General features: G+C 46.6%; 1 protein-coding gene across 28 annotated transcripts in view; it reads right to left on the bottom strand.

The window, feature by feature from the left end:
- LOC101946995 (rap1 GTPase-activating protein 1-like) overlaps positions 1-26947 on the bottom strand; it is a 74282-nt gene that overhangs the window by 31040 nt on the left and 16295 nt on the right. For 14 of the 28 annotated variants that reach the window (XM_065585135.1, XM_065585087.1, XM_065585091.1 and 11 more), the window contains exons 5-18: positions 26347-26385; positions 26061-26252; positions 24132-24235; positions 23054-23132; positions 16300-16353; positions 16122-16205; positions 15205-15305; positions 14115-14244; positions 13728-13883; positions 7371-7442; positions 7085-7171; positions 5288-5422; positions 2730-2879; positions 156-259 (exon numbers count right to left, since the gene is read on the bottom strand). In XM_065585135.1, coding sequence (XP_065441207.1) covers positions 156-259; positions 2730-2879; positions 5288-5422; positions 7085-7171; positions 7371-7442; positions 13728-13883; positions 14115-14244; positions 15205-15305; positions 16122-16205; positions 16300-16353; positions 23054-23132; positions 24132-24235; positions 26061-26252; positions 26347-26385 — 1487 coding nt within the window. The remainder of the gene's footprint in view (positions 1-155; positions 260-2729; positions 2880-5287; positions 5423-7084; positions 7172-7370; positions 7443-13727; positions 13884-14114; positions 14245-15204; positions 15306-16121; positions 16206-16299; positions 16354-23053; positions 23133-24131; positions 24236-26060; positions 26253-26346; positions 26386-26947) is intronic. The other 14 variants (XM_065585158.1, XM_065585110.1, XM_065585145.1 and 11 more) reach the window with 3 other exon arrangements.

Genomic DNA, 26947 nt, shown 5'->3' with positions numbered 1-26947 from the left:
CCCACCTCTCCATCTCCCCTTTTCTTGTCTCCCCCAGCCTTCACCATCCTCCATCTCCCCTTGGTCCCAGTTCCTTCCATCTCTCCTCTCTCTTCCGCTGCCCCAGCACCCTTCATCCCACCCCACCCCACCCCATCCATTCCCACAGCTCTTACCTCTTCTCCTCCTGGATGTTCTCAATGCCAATGGCACTGCTGCGACGCCCGTGGAAGTGGCTGCCTCGGGTGCGTGATGGGCTCCTCCCAGGCAGGGCAAAGGACTAGAGAGAAGGCGAGTAAGGAAGTTATAGGAAGGAGGGAGGGGAGTATGAGAGACAAAGCAGTGGAGTACTGGAGGAGGGGGAGAGGGAGTGTGCAACCTGGATCCCAGACCCTCTTCTTGCATCATCTCTGATATGTAATAGTGCTGCCCAGAGCCCCCAAGGAACCAGAATTGAAGGAAGAACTCCTACAAGCTGTCAGTGAGGAAGAGAGGGGAGGAAGTGAGGGTTCAACACAGGCAGGGGTTTTAGGGGCTGCAGCCTGCAGCTCAAGGGGGGCCCTGCAAAAATAAATCACAGGCAGTGATCTCCAACTCCGGGCCACTAAAAGTCCCACGGTGCAGCAGGGCGCTCAGGCAGGCTGCCTGCATGCCCTGGCCCCACACCACTCCCATAAGCAGCCTGCTGCTAGCATGTCTCTGCGGTCCCTGGCAGGGGTGGGGAGGTAGTTCCACACGCTGCCACCGCTCCCAGCACCGTCCCCCTAAGGGGATGATGCTTGCAGGCGCGGGCAGTGCATGGAGACACACTGTCCCCCTCCCCCAGGGGCCGCAGAGACGTACTAGCAGCCAGCCACTTCTGGGAGCAGCGTGGGACCACGGCATGCAGGCAGCCTGCTGCGCCGCCGGGCCGGGAGCTGCCTGTGGTAAGCGCCTCCCGGTCAGAGCCTACACCTCACACCCCTTCTTCCATCCCAACCCCCTGCCCCAGATCAGAATCCCTTTCCTGAACCCAAACTCCATTCCAGACCTCACACCCCCTCCTTCACCCCAATCCCTTGCCCCAGCCCCCTCCTGCACCAAACTTCCTCCCAGGAAAAAGACTTGTATACAGGGCCCACACAAAATCTAATAGTCCCGGGCCCACGTTAATCCAGCCCTGAACACAGATGCTAAGAGAGACAGAGAGGAAGAAAAACAGACAGGCAGAATGAGACGCAGAAAGATAAGAGACAGAGTGAGAGAAATGGAATGAGAGACAGAGGCTCAGGCAAAGAGTTACGTCATAAAGAGAGACACAGAAAGAGTTTGGAAGAGAGGCATAAACTCAGATTGAAAGGAGACACAAAGGTCTTGTCTACACTATGCAGCTTTTAGCGACAAGGCTGTGGCTAAAAAGTCAGTGTGTGTGAACGCTCTCTGTTGGTATTTTGTCGGCACTTTTGCCGACGCAATACTTCCAGCCCAATGAGCGGCGTTAGCTTTGTCGGCAGGAGAGCACTCCTGCTGACAAAGCTGCATTCACACTGCCACTTGCGTTGGCAAAATTTTTGTCTTTTGCAGGGGGGCTTTTTAAAGTACCCGTAAAAGACAAAAGTTTTGTCAACAATGTCGCAGTGTAGACAAGCCCAAAGAAACAAACAGACATACAGACTCAAAGAGAGAGAGGAAGGGAGAGAGAGAGAGCTCATCACTACTCTATGGCTTCTTAGTGCAGACATAAAGGATCTGTAAAGCTACAACATCTGTCCCCTGGGCTGCAATTCCCCAAAGAAAGGGACCTCCATGGTTGACATAGAGCTGGTGTTTTTGGCACTACACCAGCCCTGCTGGAGCCCCAGTGCAGAAGAAGCCTTAGGCAGCCAGGTGCGAGTTAGCTAGGGTAACCATATTTTCAGAATCAGAAACCAGGACACTTTTGTGGCAACATTTTCGAGGGTCATGAAATATTCATACAGAAGACATGAGTGCACTTTTTCTTATACAACTAGGTGTTACTTCTGTCAGTGACACAGGCATATTTCTCAGAATGGAGCATTTCTCCTGGAATGTAGTGCTCTGAATGAGTTTATCATGCAACACCAACCAAGTATCCTTAACAGTCACATCAAGTAAAAGAATGGTTTTGGCAGTGCCTGTGCTCATCTAACTTTTCTCTCACTCCAAATACCGTTCATCCCTCTGAGTGCTTGTTCCACTGAACTGTTGTTCCTGACAAGTGAATTCTACTCAGCATAGCAATATGACTGGAACATACATTTTGTAGTTATTAAAAAATGAACATTTGATTGATGAAGTGAAACACTGAAACAGTTCCAGCATCCTGAAATTCTCAATTCTCATCATATAAAAAACCGGGACTGTCTTAATAAAAATCAAGGTGTATGGTCTTTTTTCAGTTAGGGCAGCATGCAGATCCACAGCTAGTCCAGGATAAGGGAGGCACAAGGGTGATGTCAAGCCACCTCTATCCTTCCTCTCAAGCCCTGTGCCAAGCTCAGATCCAGTGTGTAGATGAAGGGACCCAGAGACATAAATGAAGACAAAACAGAGACACAGACTCAGCACGAGAGAGATGCACAAAGAAACACCCAGTCAGACACACAGAGACAGAAATGGAGTGATATAAACAGAAAAGATTCACAGAGGGACACACTAATAGGGATAGAGGGACAAAATGTGTGGGTGGATCATGGAGGATCAGAGACATGCTTGGCCCTTTCCAATGGCACTCCCTCCCGGTTCCTTACCGCAGCAATAGCCTTGGTGCCCTCGGCGACACTCTGGTTGAGAGCAAGGCCGGCAGTAGCCGGGCGGCTGGGCGGGGTTGCCGGCTGCTGTTGTTTCCTCATGGCTATCCCCATGGTATCCAGGCTCTGGCTGCGGCCTCGGATCACCCGCTGGACAGAAGGGAGACAGATAGACAGACGAAGAGACACAGACACACACACAGACACACATAAGGACAGTATGAAGAGCACCACGGAGGGGAGTGGTGGCGGGGGGGGGGGGGGACAGACACCAGTACCAGAAATATCCTCCCTCCCCACTAGAGCTCAGCAGACCAAAAATTACCCATGGGAAAGGCCTGTTTGGTCCCATCTTGTCTATTTGCCCCCGGGTCAGTGAAAGATTGTTCCCTCTGCTTTCAGTTTCCCCCATCCTCCTGCAGGTGATAAAGAGATTCCCCACCAACACTACAACTTTCCTAAAAAGCCAGCATTACCTCACACAGTCATACCCAGTGCAAGAAAAGGGACCAAATCCCTATGTAAGGCTGGAGGGCTCAGTCCCATGCAGGCCTATGCAATGGCCATGAGAGAGAAGCTGCCCCACCGAATCCAGAGTACTCTGAAAAAGCCACTTCACAGGCCCCCTCCCTCTTCTCCAGCTCCTTAAAAGGCTGTCTGAACACAGCGATGTGCAGCAGCTGCCAGAGGCCAGAAAAACAGATTTTGGGGTATATGCGGACAGGCGCTGGACAGAGTCTGAAATTTTCTATTTATCCACTGAACAGATGCTGCAAGGGCAGTAAGCTAATCACTCAAACACACCCTACCAATGGGACTCAGCCATGACCTGCAACAATCACTTCTACAGGTGAGTGGGGAGTTGGCCCATTTTGTCCCCAGCAATTCTGATGAGGGCTGCCAACCAAGGGGGCTGACAGTGCCAAGTGAGATGCTGGTACCTGTGATATGGCTGTCTGTCCCACTAGGCATGTACATGGTGCAAGAAGAAAGGAAGAGAGATGGAGGCAGGGCCGTGCCTAGCTATCTTGGTGCCCTACGCAGCCCCCTCACGGGGGGCTGTGTGGGGCCCCAGGCCTCTGTGGGGGTGCTGTGTGGGGCCCCGCCCCAGGCCTCCGTGGGGAGGAGCGGGGGCTGGCCCCAGGCCTCCGTGGGGGACGGGGGGAGGAGGACTGGCCACTTTCTGTGGGAAGTGGAGTGACCCAGCCCCAGCCTGCTCTGCTCCTTTGGCTCCTAAGCGGGGGGGGGGCAGGTGGGAACCGCCCCCCAGCACTCGCCGGCGGTGCAGCTGGGAGCCAGGGGAGTGGAGCAGGCTGGGGCCAGGTCGCTCTATTTACCGGTGACTGCAGGCCTGACCACTTCTGGAGTCCTCAGGGGAGTGAGGGTGGGCTGGGGTGGGGCAGGAGCGTGAAGAGGCAGGGCTGGGAAGAGGCGGGGGCGAAGCAGGGGCGGGGGCCTTGAGGAAGAGCCAGAGCAGGGGCTGTAACAGCACACAGCTGAGTACTTTGCGTATGGGTAAGGACGGCCCTGGATGCAGGCAGTGGAGTGAGAACCAGCACACTCATTCCCTCCCGTTTGAGTAGGCCAGTGATACTCAGACAGGAGGCTCAGGAGCTGCAAGTTGCTCTTCAATGTGTCTCCTGCAGCTCTTTGCAGCACATGATATTAAAATACCATGATTCAATTATTTATTAACCAAGCTAAGTTATTAATCAATCAGGATGCTTTTATTGTAGAATACTTAGTCAGTCATTTTGCTGTGAGAATAGTATATATAAAGAGAGAGAAAGAAAGTAAATGAAACAATGAATTCATACTATTGTGGCTCTTTTGGGTAATGCTGATCACTAATTTGGCTTCTGAACCATTGAGATCTGAGTATCACTGGTATATGCGTTCCCTCCTTCACATCACCCTGACCCTGCGCTCCTGGAGATTGTCCATTGATTTCACCTCATCATACAAAAAAGAGCTTGTGATTTAGAGGGAAAAAGATGTATCTCAGTATTCCAAAGCATCTAGATACTACAGCAACAGTTGTGTTAGAAACAACCATCAGATGGGACCTTCCCAGCTGCTGCTGCTGTCCTGGAGCTAGGCTGGAGCCAGTGTGCTGCTGGGGGACAAAAGGCTCTGCCACCCGAGCCCATCATACTTCCTTCTGCAAGTTCCTGATCTCTTTTCTATACATCAGGGGAATTGGGTCCTCCTTGCCACTAGATGCCAGCCAGGGCCAAGGCTAGGGCCAGGGGGTCTAGGGCTTCATTTCATCCCACCCAGAGGCCTCACATTAGGAACAGCATGGGATGCTGTACTGTGCCAAGCTGCATCTCCCCTGAGTGGGGAGGGAGAAGCTGCATTTCTCCTTTTGAGGTATATAAAAATACATTGCAAAATGTGGATGTTAAGAAGGAGCCACATTTCCCCCCCCACTCCCTGCCACCCCAAGCACACATGCCCAACAGGGCTGATGTATCCTGAACTGGGACTGAGCTGGGTGGCAGCCGCTCTGAAAGAGGGGTTGGTTTAAGAGGCTGCAGCAGTTCTTGATTTCTCACCTTGAAATTTTCAAAGAAGCCACCACCCCCATTCTCCATCTTGTCATCGTCCCCAGAGGCCAGGCCCATCATGCTGCGGCTATGGAGCTGCAGCTCCTCAAAAAGGCTCTCTAGGAGGGCACTGCGAGTCCGCTCCTACACCAGGGCAGAAAGAGAGAGTGGGAGAAAAGGGACAGAATAGAATAACAGAAAAAAGAAAGGACAGAGCACTGAGAGAGGGGGAGAGAGAGAATGAACTCTCCTATATTTCAGATATAATTGATACATCCCACTTTCTCTAGTGTTAAGAGGAATATGATTTCTTCCAAATGTGGACCCTTCTCTAACTTCCTTATTCTCCCCCAACTCTGAAGGCAGATATACTGCCTTAAGCTATTTTTTGTGCTCTTTTTCTTCATTTCTTCTGTTTTCCATTTCCCTCAGCCCGTCTTAGAAGAGCCTAGGAAATGAAATCAGGGTGGATAAAAACTGATTATTTAAAATAAATAAATAAATAAATAAAGTTTCTTCATTTAAATCAGATTTTCTTTCTTTAAATTAAATACATTTTTGTTCTTAAAAATAAACCTATTTGAAATTATGACAACCTATGTTAAAAATAATTTAAACTAAATTTACAAAATATAATCTTAATCAGTACATGTTTGCTGCCAAAATTTTAAAGAATGTCACACTGCTGAACTGGTGGAAGACACTGGCTAAGCACCTGGAACCAGAGTTTGTTGAAGTGCTAGCTATTGATAGTCTTTTGCAGGCACAGCATGACTATTTTCTTCATTTCAGTTTATTCAACTAGTTCTGTTCAATGACTAGTTCCTTCAAAGTTAAAAAATGGACCGGGAGTTTAAAAAGCAGGAAAGCTTGTCTCCCTCTTCCAATCTATGAATAAAAACTAGGTGTGAAGATGAGGCCTACTAGTTCTAAAGCCTTGAAGGACATGCTGCCAGAAAAAATAGTACAGTTCACTCACTGCAGAGGATACTTACTTTGTTTAATAAATCAGTTGATTTTAAATGCAAACATGTTCTGATAAACTTACTTTTTTAATTTATTAAGTAGTTTAAACTATATTCCAATTTCCATCCAAATACAGCTTGACACAAATCACACAAAAAAAATCTAATAAATGAAGAAATATATAATTCACATCTTCTAACTTAATAAACAAATGTAAAAATTAAGAATTTAAATAAATGCATGTTAAGCAATATAATTGTTTAAATAAATGTGTATAGATATAGTGAATCCTCCTGGCTAGCAAAAAAACAAGTATCAAATTTAGTGTAAAAATTATATTTGGTTGCAAATCAATATGCTTTAATGGTTATCAACCAGTGCAAATAAACCTTTCTTAGGAAAATAACTAAAAAGGATAAATGGAAAACAAGATTAAAATTGATTACGGTATTTAAATCAAGATTTTGTACTTGCTGATTTAAATCAAATGCAAAAATCTAAGTTCATGCAACATTAAGATTGGGTGGCTTTCACTGTACAAAGTCAGGTAATGTAACCACTAGAGTTCTAGTAGCAGCCACTTTGCACATACACCAGATATTCTATTCTTGTTTTGGAGGGGTTACATGTGTACTTTAATATAGATATATATATAATAAAACATACAAGAAACACCACAAGGCTGAGTTAACATTTAATTTACTTTATTTTATTTTTAAGGGACTTTAATTTCCTAAGAGTTTCTATATCTTTCATTAATTGTGCAGCCTTAACCTGGCACTAAAACAGTTTTTTGCATTTATTAAATATTAATGCGAACACTCACATACACAGACCCACCTCTAGTTTGGCAAACTTTTCAGCCTGGTAGCAGCTGTACTCAGCATTAATTAGCTTAGCCAAGAGGAATTCACGAAACTCTGGACCCTGTGGGAAAAAAAAGGAAGTCTAGATTGGAAATGGTAACCTAGGAAAGGTTCTGGATATACATTTCCTTAACCCACCAGGGTTATCCAGCCCCATCCTGAAGCCAGATTGGAAACAGCAACCTACAGGTGAAGGAGTGTGTAAATCACACAACTAATCCCTGCATCGCTTGCTTACAGGACTCATCAGAGACACAAACCTTTTTAAATATGGCTGGATTTGGGAGAGGGGGTCCAAAGAATGGGACGTCATCTCGAGCTGTTACTGAAACCTGAAACAATACAGAAGAAACCACTTCTACATCATAACAAGAACCAGAATGTCACATCCTCTCACGGCGATGAGCTTGTACAGGAACTCCTCACTTAACATTGTAGTTATGTTCCTTAAAAATGCAACTTTAAGCGAAACGATGTTAAGCAAATCCAATTTCCCCATAAGAATTAATGTAAATGAGGGGGTTAGGTTCCAGGGAAATTTTTTTCACCAGACAAAAGACTATATTTTACACACACACACACACACACACACACACACACACACACACACACACACGCGCACGCACACACGCGCACGCACCAGAGTTTTAAACAAACAATTTAATACTGGTACACAGTGATGATGATTGTGAAGCTTGGTTGCGGTGAAGGAGTCAGAGGGAATGCCTTACTGCTAAATGAACTAGCAATTGACTGAGCCCTCAAGGGTTAACTCTCACAATACTCTACAAGGCAGCAGGAAAGGAGGGAAGGCAGATAGAGACACACACCCTGTGTGTGAGAGACAGAATGCACATTTCCCCTTTAAGTAGCTGACCCAGGCTTAAGTACACTGCCTTGTTAATTAAATCAGCTTGCTGAGACCCGCAGCTACTGCCTAGAAGCTCCCTCCATCCGTCTGTCCCCCCCCTGCTCTATGGAAGATGGGGTAAGTGGGGTTCAGGAGCAGGGGGGAGGGGGAGACACCCTGACATTAGCCTCCCTCTTCCCTCCTCCCCCCGTACAGCAAGCCGGAGTCTCTGGAAGCAGCTCCAAGGCAAAGGGCAGGAGCAGCACATGGCAGTGGGGGGAGGGACAGCTGGTGCACAGGGAACTTAGGGGAGTGTGGAGTGGATGGGGGGCTGCTGGTCCACCCTGGTTCCAATCACCCACCAGCTAGCTGCAACGGGCTGCTCTTCCTGCAAGCAGTGGACAAAACAGGCGGCTGCCAAATGACTAGAAGGGAGCATTTCACAACTTTAAACGAGTATATTCCCTAACTGATCAGCAACTTAACATTGAAACGTTAACCAGGAAGACTTTAAATGAGGAGTTCCTGTATAAGACCGGAAACAGAAGTCATGGACCCTGAAAACATCCGGTGATGTGAATCAGTCCCATAATACAAAACTAAGGGGCACCTGATTTAATTAAGGGTAAATACATTTCAAATAAATCAAAGGCAATACTTCTCCACAGCATGTAATCTGTAGTGTAGTCAGCAGACGGTTCTATGCCAGCTAAGTCCCAAGTGTATATCCAAATAATATATGATTATACCACAGAAGAACATCAATTTTATGAATCCAGTCTTCTGAACAACCATTTATCCAAATAATTTTCCCTGATAAGGGGAAAAGAATATTATGTAACAAAAGTGATGTCGATGAAGAACAAGTCAACATCCCTTCACATCCTGATGCCTTCAATGCAATGGAAATCACTTTACTGTGGTTTGAAGGACAAAAAGAAAGTGATGCAGTGCACCAGACTGAAATTTATGCACTGTATCTGCTGCAGTATTGAGATATTCAATGTAATCAATTCCTCAATCCCCAATTAGTTTCTAACATAGTTCTACCGTAATATATACCCAGTTTATATAGCATTTTTCTTACACACACACACACACACACAGCCTGCATTACATTAGCTGAGTACCTTACAATCATTAAATTAATGTATCCTTGAAATATAGAGCAGCATTATTCTTTTTCCCATTACAGATGGAGAACTGAAGGAGACACATTCAGCAGTGACTCACCCAAGATCACAAAGGAAATCTGTGGCAGAGCCAGGGATTACACACAGACATAGCAGGGTGTCTGTCTCTTTAAGGATTATAAGGACTAGTGGTCAATCAACACCTATTCTTTTTCATGTCCCTTAACTCCTGAGACTTTTTAGAGTAAATGAAGACCTAGAGAAGGCAAAGTTGGTGTTGGGAGAGAGGAGGATGGTCCCAGGAGAACAGTTAAGGCCTGGGGGGAAATCCAGGCTATTGTTTCTTTAAAAGCCTGGGACAGGTCTCTCCCAGCTAATCTGGACAAGCTCTGGGAAGAAGACTGTATATATTGTCTCTTCCCTCAGAACAAGGGAAAAACCAGCAGGGGAGGTCTGGTAAAATGACTAACTGGTAAAAAAGGTGAGCTGGAGAAGCTTGCTAAGGCTCTATATTTGGTTTAATGCTGGGAGCTGGAGCGGATAAAATTTGGACTCTGGGGACTTTATTTTGACTGGAACAGTTTATGAGAATAAACCAGGGTATTACTGGAAAAGAAAAGCTTGTGTGGAGTTTTAAGGAGTCCAAGAGGGGAAATGGAGCCGGACCCCCTGAGCCATGCTTGGCCAGAAGGGGGCAACAGAGGATAGGCACACCCTTCAATGCCTGATCTCTCTTGTCCCAGGCTAGTTCCCTAAGCCATAAGACCATCTCCCACTAGAGACCTGGCTAGTTAAAATCTTGCATTACCTTGGGAGGAGGTTTGAGCATTGACCTGCTAAACCCAGGGTTGTGAGCTCAATCCCTGAGGGGGTCATTTAGGGATCTGGGGCAAAAATCTGTCTGGAGATTGGTCCTGCTCTGAGCAGGGGGTTGGACTAGATGACCTCCTGAGGTCCCTTCCAACACTGATATTCTATGATTTCTTGACTCTGAGGAAAGATTAAAATAACCAAGTACTATGGTCAAAATTTTCAAATATGATTGTCTAATATTAAGCACATAGTATCAGTGCCCAAATGTGGACCTAAGGTAGGGAAAGCATTGACAGAAAAACCTGCCCATAGTGAAATCTATTATGCTGCAGAATAATCTCCCAGGAGAAGTGGTGAAAGGTCCAATGGAAATGTACTGTAGCCTATAGGGAATGATTCTGCAGTGGCTCCTGGGCAATGGCCTGGAGTATTTTTAGTTTTTTCCCATCTATAACTCCAATGATGGAAAGGATGGCCAGAACAATCCCACCAGAGACTGTGCAAGGAGGGTTCAACAGCAGGGATGGACTAAGAGACACAGCAGATGCCACCCCTGCTTTCACTTTGATAAGGGCCCACAGTGAATTTCTGTGGCCCCCTAAAATGAACTGGGGGAGCAAATGGGGAGTCTCACTCCACAGTGAGCAGCAGTGCTGTGAAGGCTGCCCTTCCCTCTGGCTGGTGGGAGATGAGCAAACAGGAGAAGTCAGCCTGTCCACCCACAGAGCCATGGTTGGCTAGATAGCCAAATCCTCTCCCTACTTCCTTCTGCCAACTCTCCTGGGATTCATAGAAGAGATTGCGATCTGTGATAATCTAGTCTGACCTACATAACACAGGCCACAGAGCTTCTCTGTAATAATTCCTGTTTGGACTAGTGCAGGGTTCTCAAACATGCGGCATGTTATTTCCTGCGGCCTGCCATAGGTGCTGAGGATGGAGCACCCACGGGGAAAAATTAGTGGGTGCTCTGCATCCACCGGCAGCCAAGCTCACCTCCCCCCCACCCCCTCCTCCTCTCACAGCGCACCGCGTCCCTGCTCCTCCGCTTACCTCCCAGCGCTTCCCGCTGACAGCTGTTTGGTAGCGCGTAGGACTTTCCAGGAGGGAGGGGGGAGGAGCGGGGACGCGGCGCACTCAGGAGAGGAGGCTGGGGCGGGGATTTGGGGAAGGGGTTGGAATAGGGGCAGGGAGGGGGAGGAGCTGGGGCAGGGAGGGGGAGGAGCTGGGGCAGGGACGTTGGGGAAGGGGTTGGAATGGGGGTGGGGAAGGGATGGGAAGAGGCGGGGCGGGGGGGCCTCATGGAAGGGGTGTAGTGGGGGTTTTGCAGTCTGTTACCAACCAAATTTGAAGTTCTCAGCTATTTTACTTGACAATTGGAGTACTAGACCATTGTGATATCCGTGATAACTCAACCAATCACCACCCATACTCAATAGCTAATTTGCATGCTACAGTTTCATTGGTTGTATGAGGGAAACTTCACAGATGGTGGATTACTTGGCCCGACTGCCACCCCCTTGTGCCTAGCTGTCACCTCACATATCAACACAACCACCTACACAACAACACAACCAACAAGTCCAAATACAGATAGCCCTTCACCCCAGTACACATCCCTTATTTGCCACCAACACAAATCAACCAAAATCTCCCAGCACAACACAATCCAGGCACAAATCAACACAGCTTTCCATCACAACACACATTTGCCCACCCTCACTCATACTTACCTTAAACTTGAGTGGCTAAGTGGCATGTCCTTTGCTAGTAAGCATATATTGGGCTACTGTGACAAAGCAATAAAAGTCAGCAGAAAAATCACTGTAAGATGCTATACAATTTAAGGGTGTTGAAAAAAGATATATATTATATGAGAAACAGTACATGACCCTGTAATTAAAAGATTACATGATAACACAGTCTCAAAGGTGGAGAGAAAAAGTTGTGTGTGCAACTCTAATTTTGGCACGTGTGCTTAACTGTGCAGTCTTTACAGTCTCTTAGTGTATTTTTTTGTATGGAATTTTGCAAACAATTTGCAAACAACACTGGGACTGGTTTTGTCTCAGGATATCAAACCTAATATTGATGCTTTTGTTGATGCAAAACGCTGCCAGCTAAGTGGCCAAAAATGAAATGACTGTCTAAATTAGCACTGACTTTTCGCATTACAGTTTTTAAAAAGTTAATACATTGACTTTTAATAGCATACTATATTACTCTTCATTTTTTACTATACTTTTGTATCGTTGTATGAAAAGGTTTCAGTGATGCGGCCCTCGGTCCAATGTACTAGTCCTCATATGGCTCTCGTGGTAATTTGAGTTTGAGATCCCTGGACTAGTGCATATCTTGTTAAATCAATATTGGATGTTTTTTCAAAAATTGTCAGTGATGGAGAATCCACAACAATTCTGGTAAGTTCTTCCAATGGTTAATTACCATAATTGTTCAACATTTGCATCTTATTTCCAATATGAATTTGTCTGGCTTTATCTTCTAGGCATTGGATCTCGTTAGACCTTTCTCTGCTAGACTGAAGAACTCTCTAACTGAATTGCCATTCCTCATGTAGGTACCTATAGAATGTGATCAAATCACCCCTTAACCTTCTCTCTGTTATACTAAATAGAATTGAGGAGCTCAATCCATCACTATAAAGTAGGTTTTCCAATCCTTTGACTATTCTCATGGTTCTTCTCTGAGCCCTCTCCAATTTATCAACAGCCTTTGTGAACTGTAGGCACTAGCACTAGACACAGTATTCCAGCAGCAGTTGCACCGGTACCAAATATAAAAGATTGGAGAAGGAACTGTATGGGCTGTACATGCAATGGCTGTGCAGGCCAAGAGTATGAGCTTGACTGCGGGGCAGGAAGCAGCCTGAGAACGTGGCCACTGTGAGCCTGCCTTGTGCAAATCTGACGGTCAGCCAGAGCCCAGAGTGGTGGCCCTGGATCCAGGACTGGATTTACACCTTACACACCCTTAGGCACAGCATCTTCAGTGCCCCCCCTGCCTCCTTATGTGGCCCTGCCTGGAGCCTCCCTCCCACATCCCCATGTGGCCCCGTGAGCCCCCAGCAGCCCTGTGTGGCCTGCTCTGCCTCCTAACCTGGCTCCAAGAAGGCTGCTGTGCCTGTCACTTTTCACTTGAAGAAAAAATGACACACGCCTGCTAGGTGTTTGCTGCTGCCCGCCTGACCAGTCAGCCTCAGCCAGCTCAGGCTGTTCTGGTGCCACAGCGGCCTCTGGTGGAAGAAAGGCAGAACTGCAGCACATTTTCTGCAGAAAACAAATTCTGCCTCCCTTGGAAAAGAATACTGCACATGCTGCAAACGTCACCTAAGGAGATGGGGCACGATGTGAGACAAGCGGCTTGTGGGGTGTCTCATCACGGGACGGGGCAGATCTGGAGGCTCCCAAGAACTCCGGAGCAATTCGGCCAGCAGCAGTAGGGCAGTAAAATAGCCCAAAATACCACAACTCGCAACTGCTAAAAAGCCCTGGCAACAGACAACTAAAAATAGCCCAATTGGGCTAGAAGATCACATACTTGGCAATCCTCCCTGTACACCCCTAGAATGCCTACTGTGCCTAATTGGAAATCCGTCCCTGCCCGGATCGCTGATGTGGGGCCCTGGGACTGTGTGCATGGTGACTGTTATTGATAAAGCAGTTGGAATGATGTTTAGGTGAATTCCTGCCTCCCCAAAAGCTGGAGGAAGGGTCTTGCACTCCAGGCAAGGGGCAGAAGTTTGAATGAACTACCAGCAAGGGGATCCCTGACCAAACAGGGGGCCCATTGGCTGTGTTTACCTTGTAGAGGGTCTCCCCAATGGCACCATGAGCGAGCTGTACCACCACATAGGCATGCAGGAAATTAGATGCTATCATGTCAGGGACAAAGGGAGTGTTTTCATCCTGGAAGACAATGGCCACAATGTCGTTCCCAATGTGACGCTTCCGCTGCAGCTGGAGGGAGCAAATGAAATGAGAGAAACCAGTAAGAGGGGAGATTCCTTCCCCAGCCACCAACCCATCCGGCACCCCCAAACCACACCCCCAGCTGGAAACCCAACCCCAGCCACTAATCTACACCCATCCCTAGCCACTGCCTACTCCAACACACACCCAGTCCCTTGCCCCATCCACCAGTTCACTCTCCCATCCTCCTGAATCACTTGGTGCCTCCCCTTATGGTACCTGCTGGGCATCTCCCTCTGTGAATGGCAGCTTCGTAGATACATGGAACATGATCTCCTTGCCCCGGAAATTGGTATAGACTGATTCGGTGCCAGTTTGACCCCTCGTGACATCCAAGCCTCCTCGGAACCTGAATGCATTGGTACCATGTGGTGCGGGGAAGGAAGTAGACACCAGTAATGCTATTCAAGGTTGTCATCAGAGACAGGTTTAAGAGCTCAGTGGTTGAACGGCACCATGCACTCCAAAAATCAATGCAGTAGCTAGACTGCTGTACGAAATTCCTATTGGCATCATCCTCTCTCCACTGAGAACTAGAGAGGCATCTATTCCTGCCAAACCAGGCGGCTTTGGAGGAGCAATCATCTCTGCCACTCTCAGGGGAAACATCTCCAGTTGAGAAATGTGGAGAGCACAGGGTACCACACAGAAGCAGATGGTAAGGACCAAGGCTTATCAATGCCCATTAGCACCTCAAAGCAGCACAGGATAGTGTGAATATGGTCAATGCTCTGTCATTCTCTGTTGATCCTTGTGGGCCAGTCCCAGTTGCTGTCAGTCACGCAGCTTAACATTTCGGAGAAAAGCATCCCAGGAAAGAGTCCTGAGAATCTCCCATGAGAAATCCCCAACCATTCAGCCCAGCTCCCAGTCATGAGACACAACCCCAAACACTGCCTATTGGAGAGAGCCAGAGCTGGCAAACCAGACTGGATACTGAGATATGTAAATGCACAGCACCAGCAGGGAATGGAACTCCAATATGATCCCAGGAGAAACGATAGGCCAAGCCTTTCTGGGAATTCCCCACAGGATGCACAGCTGGAGCTCTATTTAGCCTAAATGGGGGCTGAGTTCTTTTGAAAATCCAACCCATAATGTAGTGTCAGGGATGTGGCCCTCTAACAGATGGACCCACAAAGAGGATATGGGCCTGCCAGCAGAAGGAGACCTGCTTTGTGATTTTTTGGAGCTGAAGACACATGGGTCTACTTTACGCTCCCCAAGACTGTGCTTCGTACCTTAATTGTGTCTGACTGCAGCCCCCATGCTGTGCTGACTGGTCACTCCCATGTTGTCCCCTGCTTACCCACGGAAATCCTGCAGCTGGATCCTGTCTCCAAGGTACTCCAGGAACTCCAAGAAGGCCAGACTCTCTTCAGTATTACTGAAGACTTCTTCCTCTGTGGTCTAGAAGGGGAGAGGAGAGATGATAAGCAGAGATTATTCCCCATACACACTCTCACCTCTCCTCGGATCTGGAGAGGAGGAAAAGAGAAAAACTGATATGGGGAAGGCTCACTTCCCTTCTCACACACACAGTCTACATCCTCTCACCTCAGTGGGGTCCAGAGCCCTATCCCCCTATATATAATGGAAAATGGTCTCCTTTTCCTTGAAATAAAACAAGGTCTGTCCTCCAGCACTGAGAACATGGAGAATGCGAATCTCACTCTGGTGCCAACAGGGGGTTCTCTCCCTGTGGACAATGCAGAGGGGAGAGAAGTCTCTAGGACTCAGAGGGCTTCCTTGGGTCCACAAGGAAGAAGATCTCAAGACAGCACCGAGGGGTCCCCAGAACCAATATGACAGAGAAGGCCAATGCCTGCAGGGGGCACAGTCTCCCAGTTGAGGTGCACTAATGTTGCAGCAAGGAGAGGAGACATTAGGACAGAAAATGATACATAGTACCAGTGCTTGGTACCACTAGGAGCTGTTCTCACTAGAGTGGGACTGGGGCTCATAAACAGCAAAGAGAAACTAGAATTCTCTAGGGCTAAAATTGCAGGGCATGAACCCTTGGATCCAGAGGAAGGCACTAGGTTTGGCCTCATTGACAGGGTGATGTGAGGAGAGAAGACCCCAAGACTCAAGAGTGACAGGGAATGAAAAAAAATCCTTGACCCCAGGTTGGCTTAAATTGCCTTCTATAGGGTTGGGGTTGAGAAATGTGACCTGGTGTGTTTGGGCCTGAGGGTGCTTGGTTGTGGAGTGCAGAGAGCTCACCTGCCCAGCTTTCTGGTAGATGACCCCAAATTTGAAGTTATTGCTTATGACGTGTTCATCAAAGGCAACAATGAGCTGGGAAGCCTGGGAGGGCGGAAAGCATAAAGTCTCGGTCACATCCCACCAGCAGCCCCTGTCATCAGAGGGACAGGCAGGTGGGAAGCTACTGTAAACATACCTTGGGGTAGAGGACAGGGAAGAATCGGTCAACATTCACGTCCTCACACAGCAGCTGCCGAGAGAGAGAAAGAAGGAAAAGTGGTGATTGATTGCCACTGTTGTGAGCTGTGACTCCCCTTCCTACCCTGACTCGCTACAGGCAGGAGGGTGAGGTGGGCTTTATAATCATCTGGCAGGAGTCTCTTGGTAAGAAAATCTAAAGCAAAGTGAGGAGAAAAGATACATGAGAAAGGGCCAAAAGACTGGAGAAGAAGAAGGGAAAAGAAAGGTGAGAGAGAAGTGAGAAAGGAAACTGAAGAGTGAGAGTTAAGCAGAGCTAGACAAAGGGTATGTCTACACTGCAATCAGAAGTGTGATGGCAGCCTCTCTAGACATACCCGAGCTAGCTGTGAGCTGTCTAGATCATATAACAGCAATGAAGTTGTGGCAGCACAGGCTAGCCACTCAAATATGTAGGTTCCAGTTGGGCTTGGATAGCCTGTGGCTTCACTGCTATTGTTATTCAATCTAGTTAGATCAAAGCCTGCTCGGATATGTCTACAGATGCTGCACTCTGATTGCAGTGTAGACATACAGGAACTCCTCACTTAACGTTGTAGTTATGTTCCTGAAAAATGCGACTTTAAGCAAAACGATGTTTCATAGATTCATAGATTCTAGGACTGGAAGGGACCTCGAGGTCATCGAGTCCAGTCTCCTGCCCTCATGGCAGGACCAAATACTGTCTAGACCATCCCCGATAGACATTTATCTAACCTACTCCTAAATATCTCCAGAGATGGAGATTCCACAACCTCCTTAGGCAATTTATTCCAGTGTTTAACCACCCTGACAGGAAGTTTTTCCTAATGTCCAACCTAAACCTCCCTTGCTGCAGTTTAAGCCCATTGCTTCTTGTTCTATCCTTAGAGCCTAAGGTGAACAAGTTTTCTCCCTCCTCCTTATGACACCCTTTTAGATACCTGAAAACTGCTATCATGTCCCCTCTCAGTCTTCTCTTTTCCAAAATAAACAAACCCAATTCTTTCAGCCTTCCTTCATAGGTCATGTTCTCAAGACCTTTAATCATTCTTGTTGCTCTTCTCTGGACCCTCTCCAATTTCTCCACATCTTTCTTGAAATGCGGTGTCCAGAACTGGACACAATACTCCTGTTGAGGCCTAACCAGCGCAGAGTAGAGCGGAAGAATGACTTCTCGTGTCTTGCTCACAACACACCTGTTAATACATCCCAGAATCACGTTTGCTTTTTTTGCAACAGCATCACACTGTTGACTCATATTTAGCTTGTGGTCCACTATAACCCCTAGATCCCTTTCTGCCGTACTCCTTCCTAGACAGTCTCTTCCCATTCTGTATGTGTGAAACTGATTTTTCCTTCCTAAGTGGAGCACGTTGCATTTGTCTTTGTTAAACTTCATTCTGTTTAACTCAGACCATTTCTCCAATTTGTCCAGATCATTTTGAATTATGACCCTGTCCTCCAAAGCAGTTGCAATCCCTCCCAGTTTGGTATCATCCGCAAACTTAATAAGCGTACTTTCTATGCCAATATCTAAGTCGTTAATGAAGATATTGAACAGAGCCAGTCCCAAAACAGACCCCTGCGGAACCCACTTGTTATGCCTTTCCAGCAGGATTGGGAACCATTAATAATAACTCTCTGAGTACGGTTATCCAGCCAGTTATGCACCCACCTTATAGTAGCCCCATCTAAGTTGTATTTGCCTAGTTTATCGATAAGAATATCATGTGAGATGGTATCAAATGCCTTACTAAAGTCTAGGTATACCACATCCACAGCTTCTCCCTTATCCACAAGACTCGTTATCCTATCAAAGAAAGCTATCAGATTGGTTTGACACGATTTGTTCTTTACAAATCCATGCTGGCTATTCCCTATCACCTTACCACCTTGCAAGTGTTTGCAGATGATTTCCTTAATTACTTGCTCCATTATCTGCCCTAGCACAGAAGTTATACTAACTGGTCTGTAGTTTCCTGGGTTGTTTTTATTTCCCTTTTTATAGATGGGCACTACATTTGCCCTTTTCCAGTCTTCTGGAATCTCTCCCGTCTCCCATGATTTTCCAACAATAATAGCTAGAGGCTCCGATACCTCCTCTATTAACTCCTTGAGTATTCTAGGATGCATTTCATCAGGCCCTGGTGACTTGCAGGCATCTAATTTTTCTAAGTGATTTTTAACTTGTTCTTTTTTTATTTTATCTGCTAAACCTACCCCCTTCCCATTAGCATTCACTATGTTAGGCATTCCTTCAGACTTCTCGATGAAGACCGAAACAAAGAAGTCATTAAGCATCTCTGCCATTTCCAAGTTTCCTGTTACTGTTTCTCCCTCTTCACTGAGCAGTGGGCCTACCCTGTCTTTGGTCTTCCTCTTGCTTCTAGTGTATTGATAAAAAGTCTTCTTGTTTCCCTTTATTCCTGCAGCTAGTTTGAGCTCATTTTGTGCCTTTGCCTTTCTAATCTTGCCCCTGCATTCCTGTGTTGTTTGCCTACCACTGGTCTACAATTTTTGAGAAGTCGTCTGCTTCAGAGATAAAATGTGCTATTTATTATGTATTTTGATGTGCTGAATTCAAATATGACCATTAAAACAACTGATTGGCTACTGTTTCTAAGATATTTAAGTTTTTACATTTTATGTCTATGTATATTGTGTAGATAGTAGAGTTTTAATCATAAATTGTAAACCTAGGTCTTTTCATGTGTTTATGGTTGCTTTACATGATAATATTTCACCTGTCCTGTTTATGTAACACTTTAAAAATCAGCAAAAGGGTTATATAAATCAAATTTATTATGAAACAAAAGGCAAAAAACTATTATGTACATAGTTTAGTCCTATTCAGTGTCTACTCGGCGCATCTTGGCTTGTCTCTTGTATTCATTAAATGGAGCATCTCTTGTCACTGTCCAGCAATAGTCTGCAAGCATTGATGGGCTCCATTTGCCCTGATAGCGTTTCTCCATTGTTGCAATGTCCTGGTGAAATCGCTTGCTGTGCTCGTCGCTCACTGCTCCGCAGTTCGGTGGAAAAAAATCTAGATGAGAGTGCAAAAAATGTGTCTTTAGTGACATGTTGCAACCAAGGCTTTTGTATGCCTTGAGGAGGTTTTCCACCAACAACTTGTAGTTGTCTGCTTTGTTGTTTCAGAGAAAATGTATTGCCACTAACTGGAAGGCTTTCCATGCCGTCTTTTCCTTGCCACGCAGTGCATGGTCAAATACATCATCTCGAAGAAGTTCACGAATCTGAGGACCAACAAAGACACCTTCCTTTATCCTAGCTTCACTTAACCTTGGAAATTTTCCACGGAGGTACTTGAAAGCTGCTTGTGTTTTGTCAATAGCTTTGACAAAGTTCTTCATCAGACCCAGCTTGATGTGTAAGCGTGGTAACAAAATCTTTCTTGATTCAACAAGTGGTGGATGCTGAACACTTTTCCTCCCAGGCTCCAATGACTGTCGGAGTGGCCAATCTTTCTTGATGTAGTGGGAATCTCTTGCATGACTATCCCATTTGCAGAGAAAACAGCAGTACCTTGTGTAACCAGTCTGCAGACCAAGCAAGAGAGCAACAACCTTCAAGTCGCCACAAAGCTGCCACTGATGTTGGTCATAGTTTATGCACCTCAAAAGTTGTTTCATGTTGTCATAGGTTTCCTTCATATGGACTGCATGACCAACTGGAATTGATGGCAAAACATTGCCATTATGCAGTAAAACAGCTTTAAGATGAATCAATGAACAGTCTCCACTCATCTGGATCGTGAACGATGTTGAGGGCTGCCATCACACCATCGATGTTGTTGCAGGCTACAAGATCACCTTCCAAGAAGAAGAATGGGACAAGATCCTTTTGATGGTCACGGAACATGGAAACCCTAACATCACCTGCCAGGAGATTCCACTGCTGTAGTCTGGAGCCCAACAGCTCTGCCTTACTCTTGGGTAGTTCCAAATCCCTGACAAGGTCATTCAGTTCACCTTGTGTTATGAGGTGTGGTTCAGAGGAGGAGGATGGGAGAAAATGTGGGTCCTGTGACATTGATGGTTCAGGACTAGAAGTTTCATCCTCTTCCTCGTCTGACTCAAATGAGAATGATTCTAGTGCATCAGGAACCGGCAGTCCTTCTCCGTGGGGTACTGGGCGTATAGCTGATGGAATGTTTGGATAATGCACAGTCCACTTTTTCTTCTTTGATACACCTTTCCCAACTGGAGGCACCATGCAGAAGTAACAATTGCTGGTATGATCTGTTGGCTCTCTCCAAATCATTGGCACTGCAAAAGGCATAGATTTCCTTTTCCTGTTCAACCACTGGTGAAGATTTGTTGCACAAATGTTGCAGCATATGTGTGGGGCCCACCTCTTGTACTGATCTCCAATTTTGCAGCCAAAATAAAGGTGATAGGCTTTCTTAACCACAGTAGTTATACTGCGCTTTTGTGATGCAAAAGTCACTTCACCACAAACATAGCAGAAGTTATCTGCACTGTTCACACAAGTACGAGGCATCTCTGCTCACGTTGGCTAAACAGAAATGTGTCCCTTTGCAAAATCAAACACTGACAAATAAGAGAGCACGACACTGTATGATTTCTAGAGCTGATATAGGGCAATTTGTTCAGCAGAGTGATGTAAGCTTCGTTATGATTGCATCATCCATGACTTCTAGGAATAACATGATGCAATCCATATCATGTGTGACGCAATACGAGCTTCAGATTGCATCATTCATTGTTTTGCCTAAAAAGCAAGTACTGTCCAAACCCAGTCATAGATTTATTCATAGATCAAGTCAAAGATGTATTTTAGTCATTTCTGGTTTAAATGGAGATCCCTTCCCTTTATAACTCACTTATCCTCCGCCATTCCCAAGTCAAGGGTCATATATACTGACCCAATAGCATATCTTGAAAACTAGAGCCAATCAACAATTTTAAGCATCATTTTCGTTCTCAGTGACCTAGAATTAGTAAAGTTTGACTACATTTATTTCAGAAGCATTTTGGCTGTAGAGCAGTGTATTCATCCTTTGTAATCTGTCCTAGTTTCCATTTTTTATATGACTCCTTTTTTATTTTTTAGATCATGCAAGATCTCGTGGTTAAGCCAAGGTGGTCTTTTGCCACATTTTCTATCTTTCCTAATCAGCGGAATACCTACCTTGCCTTCTACCTTTCCTTAGAATTGCAAACTCTATGATTTCATGATCACTTTCAGCTAAGCTGCCTTCTACATTCAAATTCTCAACGAGTTCCTCCCTATTTGTTAAAATCAAGTCTAGAACAGCTTCCCCCTAGTAGCTTTTTCAACCTTCTGAAATAAAAAGTTGTCTGCAATGCAGTCCAAGAATTTGTTGGATAGTCTGTGCCCCGCTGTGTTATTTTCCCAACATATATTTGGATAGTTGAAGTCCCCCATCACCACCAAATCTTGGGCTTTGGATGATTTTGTTAGTTGTTTAAAAAAAGCCTCATCTACCTCTTCCACCTGGTTAGGTGGCCTGTAGTAGACTCCTAGCATGACATCACCCTTGTTTTTTACCCCTTTTAGCCTAACCCAGAGACACTCAACACTTCCGTCTCCTATGTCCATCTCCACCTCAGTCCAAGTGTGTACATTTTTAATATATAAGGCAACACCTCCTCCCTTTTTCCCGTCTGTCCTTCCTGAGCAAGCTGAACCCATCCACACCAACATTCCAATCATGTATATTATCCCACCAAGTTTCAGTGATGCCAACAATGTCATAGTTGTATTTATTTATTATTTATTTGTTAAGCGAATCCAATTTCCCCATAAGAATTAATGTAAATGAGGGGGTTAGGTTCCAGGGAAATTTTTTTCACCAGACAAAAGACTATATTATATATATATATATACACACACACACACACACACAGAGTATAAGTTTTAAACAAACAATTTAATACTGGGACACAGTGATGATGATTGTGAAGCTTGGTTGCGGTGGAGGAATCAGAGGATGGGATATTTCCCAGGGAATACCTTACTGCTAAATGAATTAGCAATTGACTGAGCCCTCAAGGGTTAACTCTCACAACACTCTACAAGGCAGCAGGAAAGGAGGGAGGGCAGACAGAGACACACACCCTGTGTGTGAGAGAAAGCATGCACATTTCCCCTTTAAGTAGCTGACCGCAGGCTTAAGTACACTGCCTTGTTAATTAAATCAGCTTGCTGAGACCTGAGACCCGCAGCTACTGCCTAGAAGCTCCCTCCATCCATCTGTGTCCCCCCTGCTCTATGGAAGATGGGGTAAGCGGGGTGCAGGAGCAGGGGGGAGGGGGAGACACCCTGACATTAGCCCTCCTTTCCCCCCCTCCGGCCCGGTACAGAAAGCAGGAGTCTCTGGGAGCAGCTCCAAGGCAGAGGGCAGGAGCAGCACATGGCAGTGGGGGGAGGGACAGCTGCTGCACAGGGAACTTAGGGGAGTGGGGAGCGGATAGGGGGGCTGCTGGTCCACCCTGGGTCCAACCACCCACCAGCTAGCTGCAATGGGCTGCTCTTCCTGCAAGCAGTGGACAAAACTGGCGGCTGCCAAACGACTAGAAGGGAGCATTTCACAACTTTAAACGAGCATGTTCCCTAATTGATCAGCAACTTAACATCGAAACAACGTTAACCGGGACGACTTTAAGTGAGGAGTTCCTGTACCATGAGTGTGTGAAAGAAAATGTACTCAGTTAGGGTCTCACCTTCGCCATCTGGACTGCATTGGGGAACTCATTCAGACAAGAAATGGGGATCAGGTCGTGTTTGGTACCAGTTCGAGTCCTGCCACAAACCAAAAAAAGAAGAGAACAAATGATAAAGGGAAATGCAAACAACATCTCTGGCTTAAGGCAACTCCTGCCGCACCTCCAGATCTCTTCTTATGGAGGGAATATTGTTCTTGCATAATATTCTGGTCCAGCGACTAAAGGGTTAATTAGATCCCAAAAGGGTTGTACATGTGCTACGCTAGAGTCTATGTAACTAGTGCCTAATGTCACAGGAAGATGGACACTGTTTAGGGTTCCTGTAGCCCAGTGCTTGGTATTAATTGAGCAAAAAGAAAACAGAGCTGGTTAGGTGGCTACGTGGATCTCCATCACTCCTTAGAGACCTTTTTTGCTTTAATAACAGTTAAGTATATTGCAAAGGAAATCCAGGTGCTGCTTCAACACAGAAGGGAATATTTTGGGACACCAATGGGATTCAAAACCATTACTCCCATACACAAAACTAACTGCACTAGCCCTAAGGTCATCCTCATAGGTCAGGCAGCATAACTCCCTTCTATCTGGCTTTGGCTGGCCTGCCAACAGCATGCCAGAGTCCCATTAGGAAGGGGTGCTGCATAGAACCCTCTTCCAACTAGCCACCAGCACTTTCCTATGTGTGTGTCTGTGCTCAATGAAAATATTCCCTGGTACAGCTCAGAGGGCTTTTAGATTCCCCCCTTTTTATGTAAGATTTCTGCTTATCCTTTCACTGTTTCCGTATCTACAGTGGGACAGACACATCAGAAATTCTCTTCTTCCTGACCCCTCCCCACTCCTGGCTGCCCTGCAGCCCTCAGCTTCCTGAGGGTGACAGCTGGGAGAAGCTGGGAGTAAAGAAATATGAACGCTCAAAGATGAGCCGGAAGGAAAAGGGGCTTCCCCAGACAGGGCTTTCCCTGCAACTATCCCTGGGACAATGACATTAGGTCACAAAATCCACACAGAAAGACTTCCTGGTAAGGTGGGAGACAGAGCATGGTACATGTGTTTCCATGCTGGGTGCTGTTACCTCAGCAGCAGGTGCAAGTTGTCGTGCCTCTCAATCTGCTCATACTTCACAGAAAGGATCAGGTAGCCCAAGGTTGTGTCATTGGAGTAAAAGTTCTGATGCTCCTAAAAACAGGAAGTCAGAGAAGCTCATTCTCCCAAGGTACCACCAGATAATACCTACGCTATTGTCAGTCTCCCATAGTCCCTGAGAAGATACCCCTTCACCATTGGGTGTCTTTCCCACCATCCTCATCATCTCATGCTCACACGTTGATCTGGATAGGCTGTGAACATGATAGAGATTTTCAGGACATTCCTGGAGCATAGCTATTCCTGGAGCATAGCTTCCTCCTTCCCAGGTCCCCTTTGAGGACAGAACCTGGGCTGCACAGCACCAAAAGCAGAGGCCTCTAACACTGTGATCTGAAGGAGTAACTCCGTTGTGAGTATGCTGCAAGCTCTTACTGTTGCTGGTGCTGGTGCTATCCACTACAGGAGTTATGATCACTGTGAAGATTTCTTGACCCCAAGCTCACTAATACATGTTTCAGCAGTGAACCAAGGAGATCTGTTGGGCTGATCAGAAGAAGGGAGTGCTTAGCGTACAGTGACTCAGTAGTACTGCACTTCAGATGCTTGCTACAGTTGTGCAATACTCCACTCTTGCACATTTTGCAAACTCATTGGGACTATGAATCTCTGCTATACCAGACCAGTCATCCCACATGAGAAGAGGGGAAAGCTCTTACTGCTGCTTGGAGGGGGTAAGAGTCATATCAGGCTAGCAGTGTCATCTACAGTTAGCCAAAGATCAGATCCAGCATGTATCTAGCTATGTGGGTGGCTCTGGAAAAACTCTCTGGTTACTCTAACAGATATGGGGTTAACGGTGGCATACCCAGCACTTCGAAAGACTCTCAAGATAATAAATTTCAGTCTCCAGAATCAGATTCAGAACAACATCTCCTTTCATTCAGACAAGAAGCCTCTGGTGCGGGGTCTGTATACTAATATCATTCCTACACTGGCCTTGTCTCTGGTCTCACACACCAGATGAATTTGACTTCTGCCTCAATGAGGCCTCTTCTGCAGTGGAGACCAGATGCACACATTTTCCCCCCTGTCTGTGGGCTTGTATTGCAAGGGGTAGTCTGTTGAAATAAGCTGAGCCAACTCTGGTTTAGGCACCTGGTCTCCAGAACCGATCATGGTTTTGTTGACAACTGATTATGAGGTGGTCAGCATGATCATGAGATCCACCTGGTGACGCCCAGTACCCCAGAGGAGCCAGTTCAGGTAGAGCCTGTGGGACAGCTAATAAATGCCCATGCTTTGAACCTCACCTGGAGGCTGGTCTCTGCTTCCATGTGTTCCCATACCTGTCATAGCTGGAAATGGCAAGATCAAGGAGTACTTGGCCCCAATCCTGTGTAATACATTGGCTTAGTGCATGCGATTATCGCTCTCACTCTCTCGCTATAACAACTTGTTACTGAGAGCTACTAAAGTTTGTCCTTTAGCTCATCTGGCAGGCCTTCTCCATTTTGTGCTGAAGGGCCTGGGTTTGATCCCCACGTCCAGCTGAGTGTCTGTATGTGGTGGTCACCATGATTCATTACAGTTGTTTCCCTTCCATCTCCCAAGATCTGTCTGTGTCCAAAAGTCTCAGCAAAAGATCCCCTTTATATTCAACAGATCTGAGACCTCTTTCTTTTCTAGCACACTGGACACTACACAAGGCGCAAAGGGGCACCCCTGACGTAGCTCTGACTCTAAGTAGCACATTGCTGGGTGTGTAGTGGGACACATCTTATTTCATTATTTTTGGCACTGGGGAGGTGTGGGATCTGGGGGGGAGGAGGTGAGGTCACCCCAAAATCCCTCAGGAGGCCCTTGGGATACAGTTTAGCCATGGAGTGGAATGAGAGGCTATGGGGTTCCCCCTTACCTTCCCCAAGAAGTGCTTGCGGTACAGCTTGGCCGTGGGGTCGCACTCTAGCTTCACTTTACTGCTGCAGGGGGAAGGCAGGTCATGCAGAGCTGAGGTCGATCTGGGGAGGCCATGGCAGGTTCCTTCAATCCAATAGCCCCCAAACTGGGGTAGGATAATGAGGGGGTATGGCCACCCTTTCCGTAACACCTGTCCCGAGAGACAGAGGCATTGCTTTGTGAGATCAATAACATTACTGAGGTGGAGGAAGAGACTGAGCAGAGCAGAGCCAGCTGTGACTCACCTCATGGATGCTGGGGTATGGGATATACTCCTCTTCTCTCTGAAATCACAAGGGACCAGAGACGTGAGGGAGCCTTTATAGTACCATCTTCACTTGGTAACCCAGGCTGCGTGTCCTCCACCGCCACTCCTCCCCATCCAACCCTACTTCTTTAGAGTATCTAGGTTAGGGTGCATTTCATAACACACAAAAACTTCAGCAAATAAACTCCAGGGGCCAGATTCCACTCCCCCGCCCCAGCTGCACATGGCACAGTCAGGCAAAAATAAAGTAACCAAATTGTGAGCCAGATTGAGGCAAATTAAGCCATGTGTGGCCTGACAGCCTTAGTCCTTTGTTCCATGCCAAGAAGAGTGTTGGAGTGGTGCCATGTTGCTGCATAAAGGGACAGCATGCAGGGACACCTGGGGATGGGGGACAGTGTTTATGCAAGTAGGGTAGAGCTGAGTGCACTGGTATCATTCCTGCATCCTGGGAGCAGGAGGGGTGTCACTTAAACCAGCGTGCAGATGGTCAAAGCTACACTCCAGGGTGTAGTTGAGGCTCCAAGGATGCTCTGTGAGGTGGAGAGCCATTTGGAGAGCCTGCAATCCCTGATTAG

Source organism: Chrysemys picta, chromosome 1 (assembly GCF_011386835.1).
Source record: "Chrysemys picta bellii isolate R12L10 chromosome 1, ASM1138683v2, whole genome shotgun sequence".
NCBI lineage: Eukaryota > Metazoa > Chordata > Testudines > Emydidae > Chrysemys > Chrysemys picta.
Note: the sequence above shows the minus strand (reverse complement) of the source record. Positions and strands in the feature narration are given on the sequence as shown.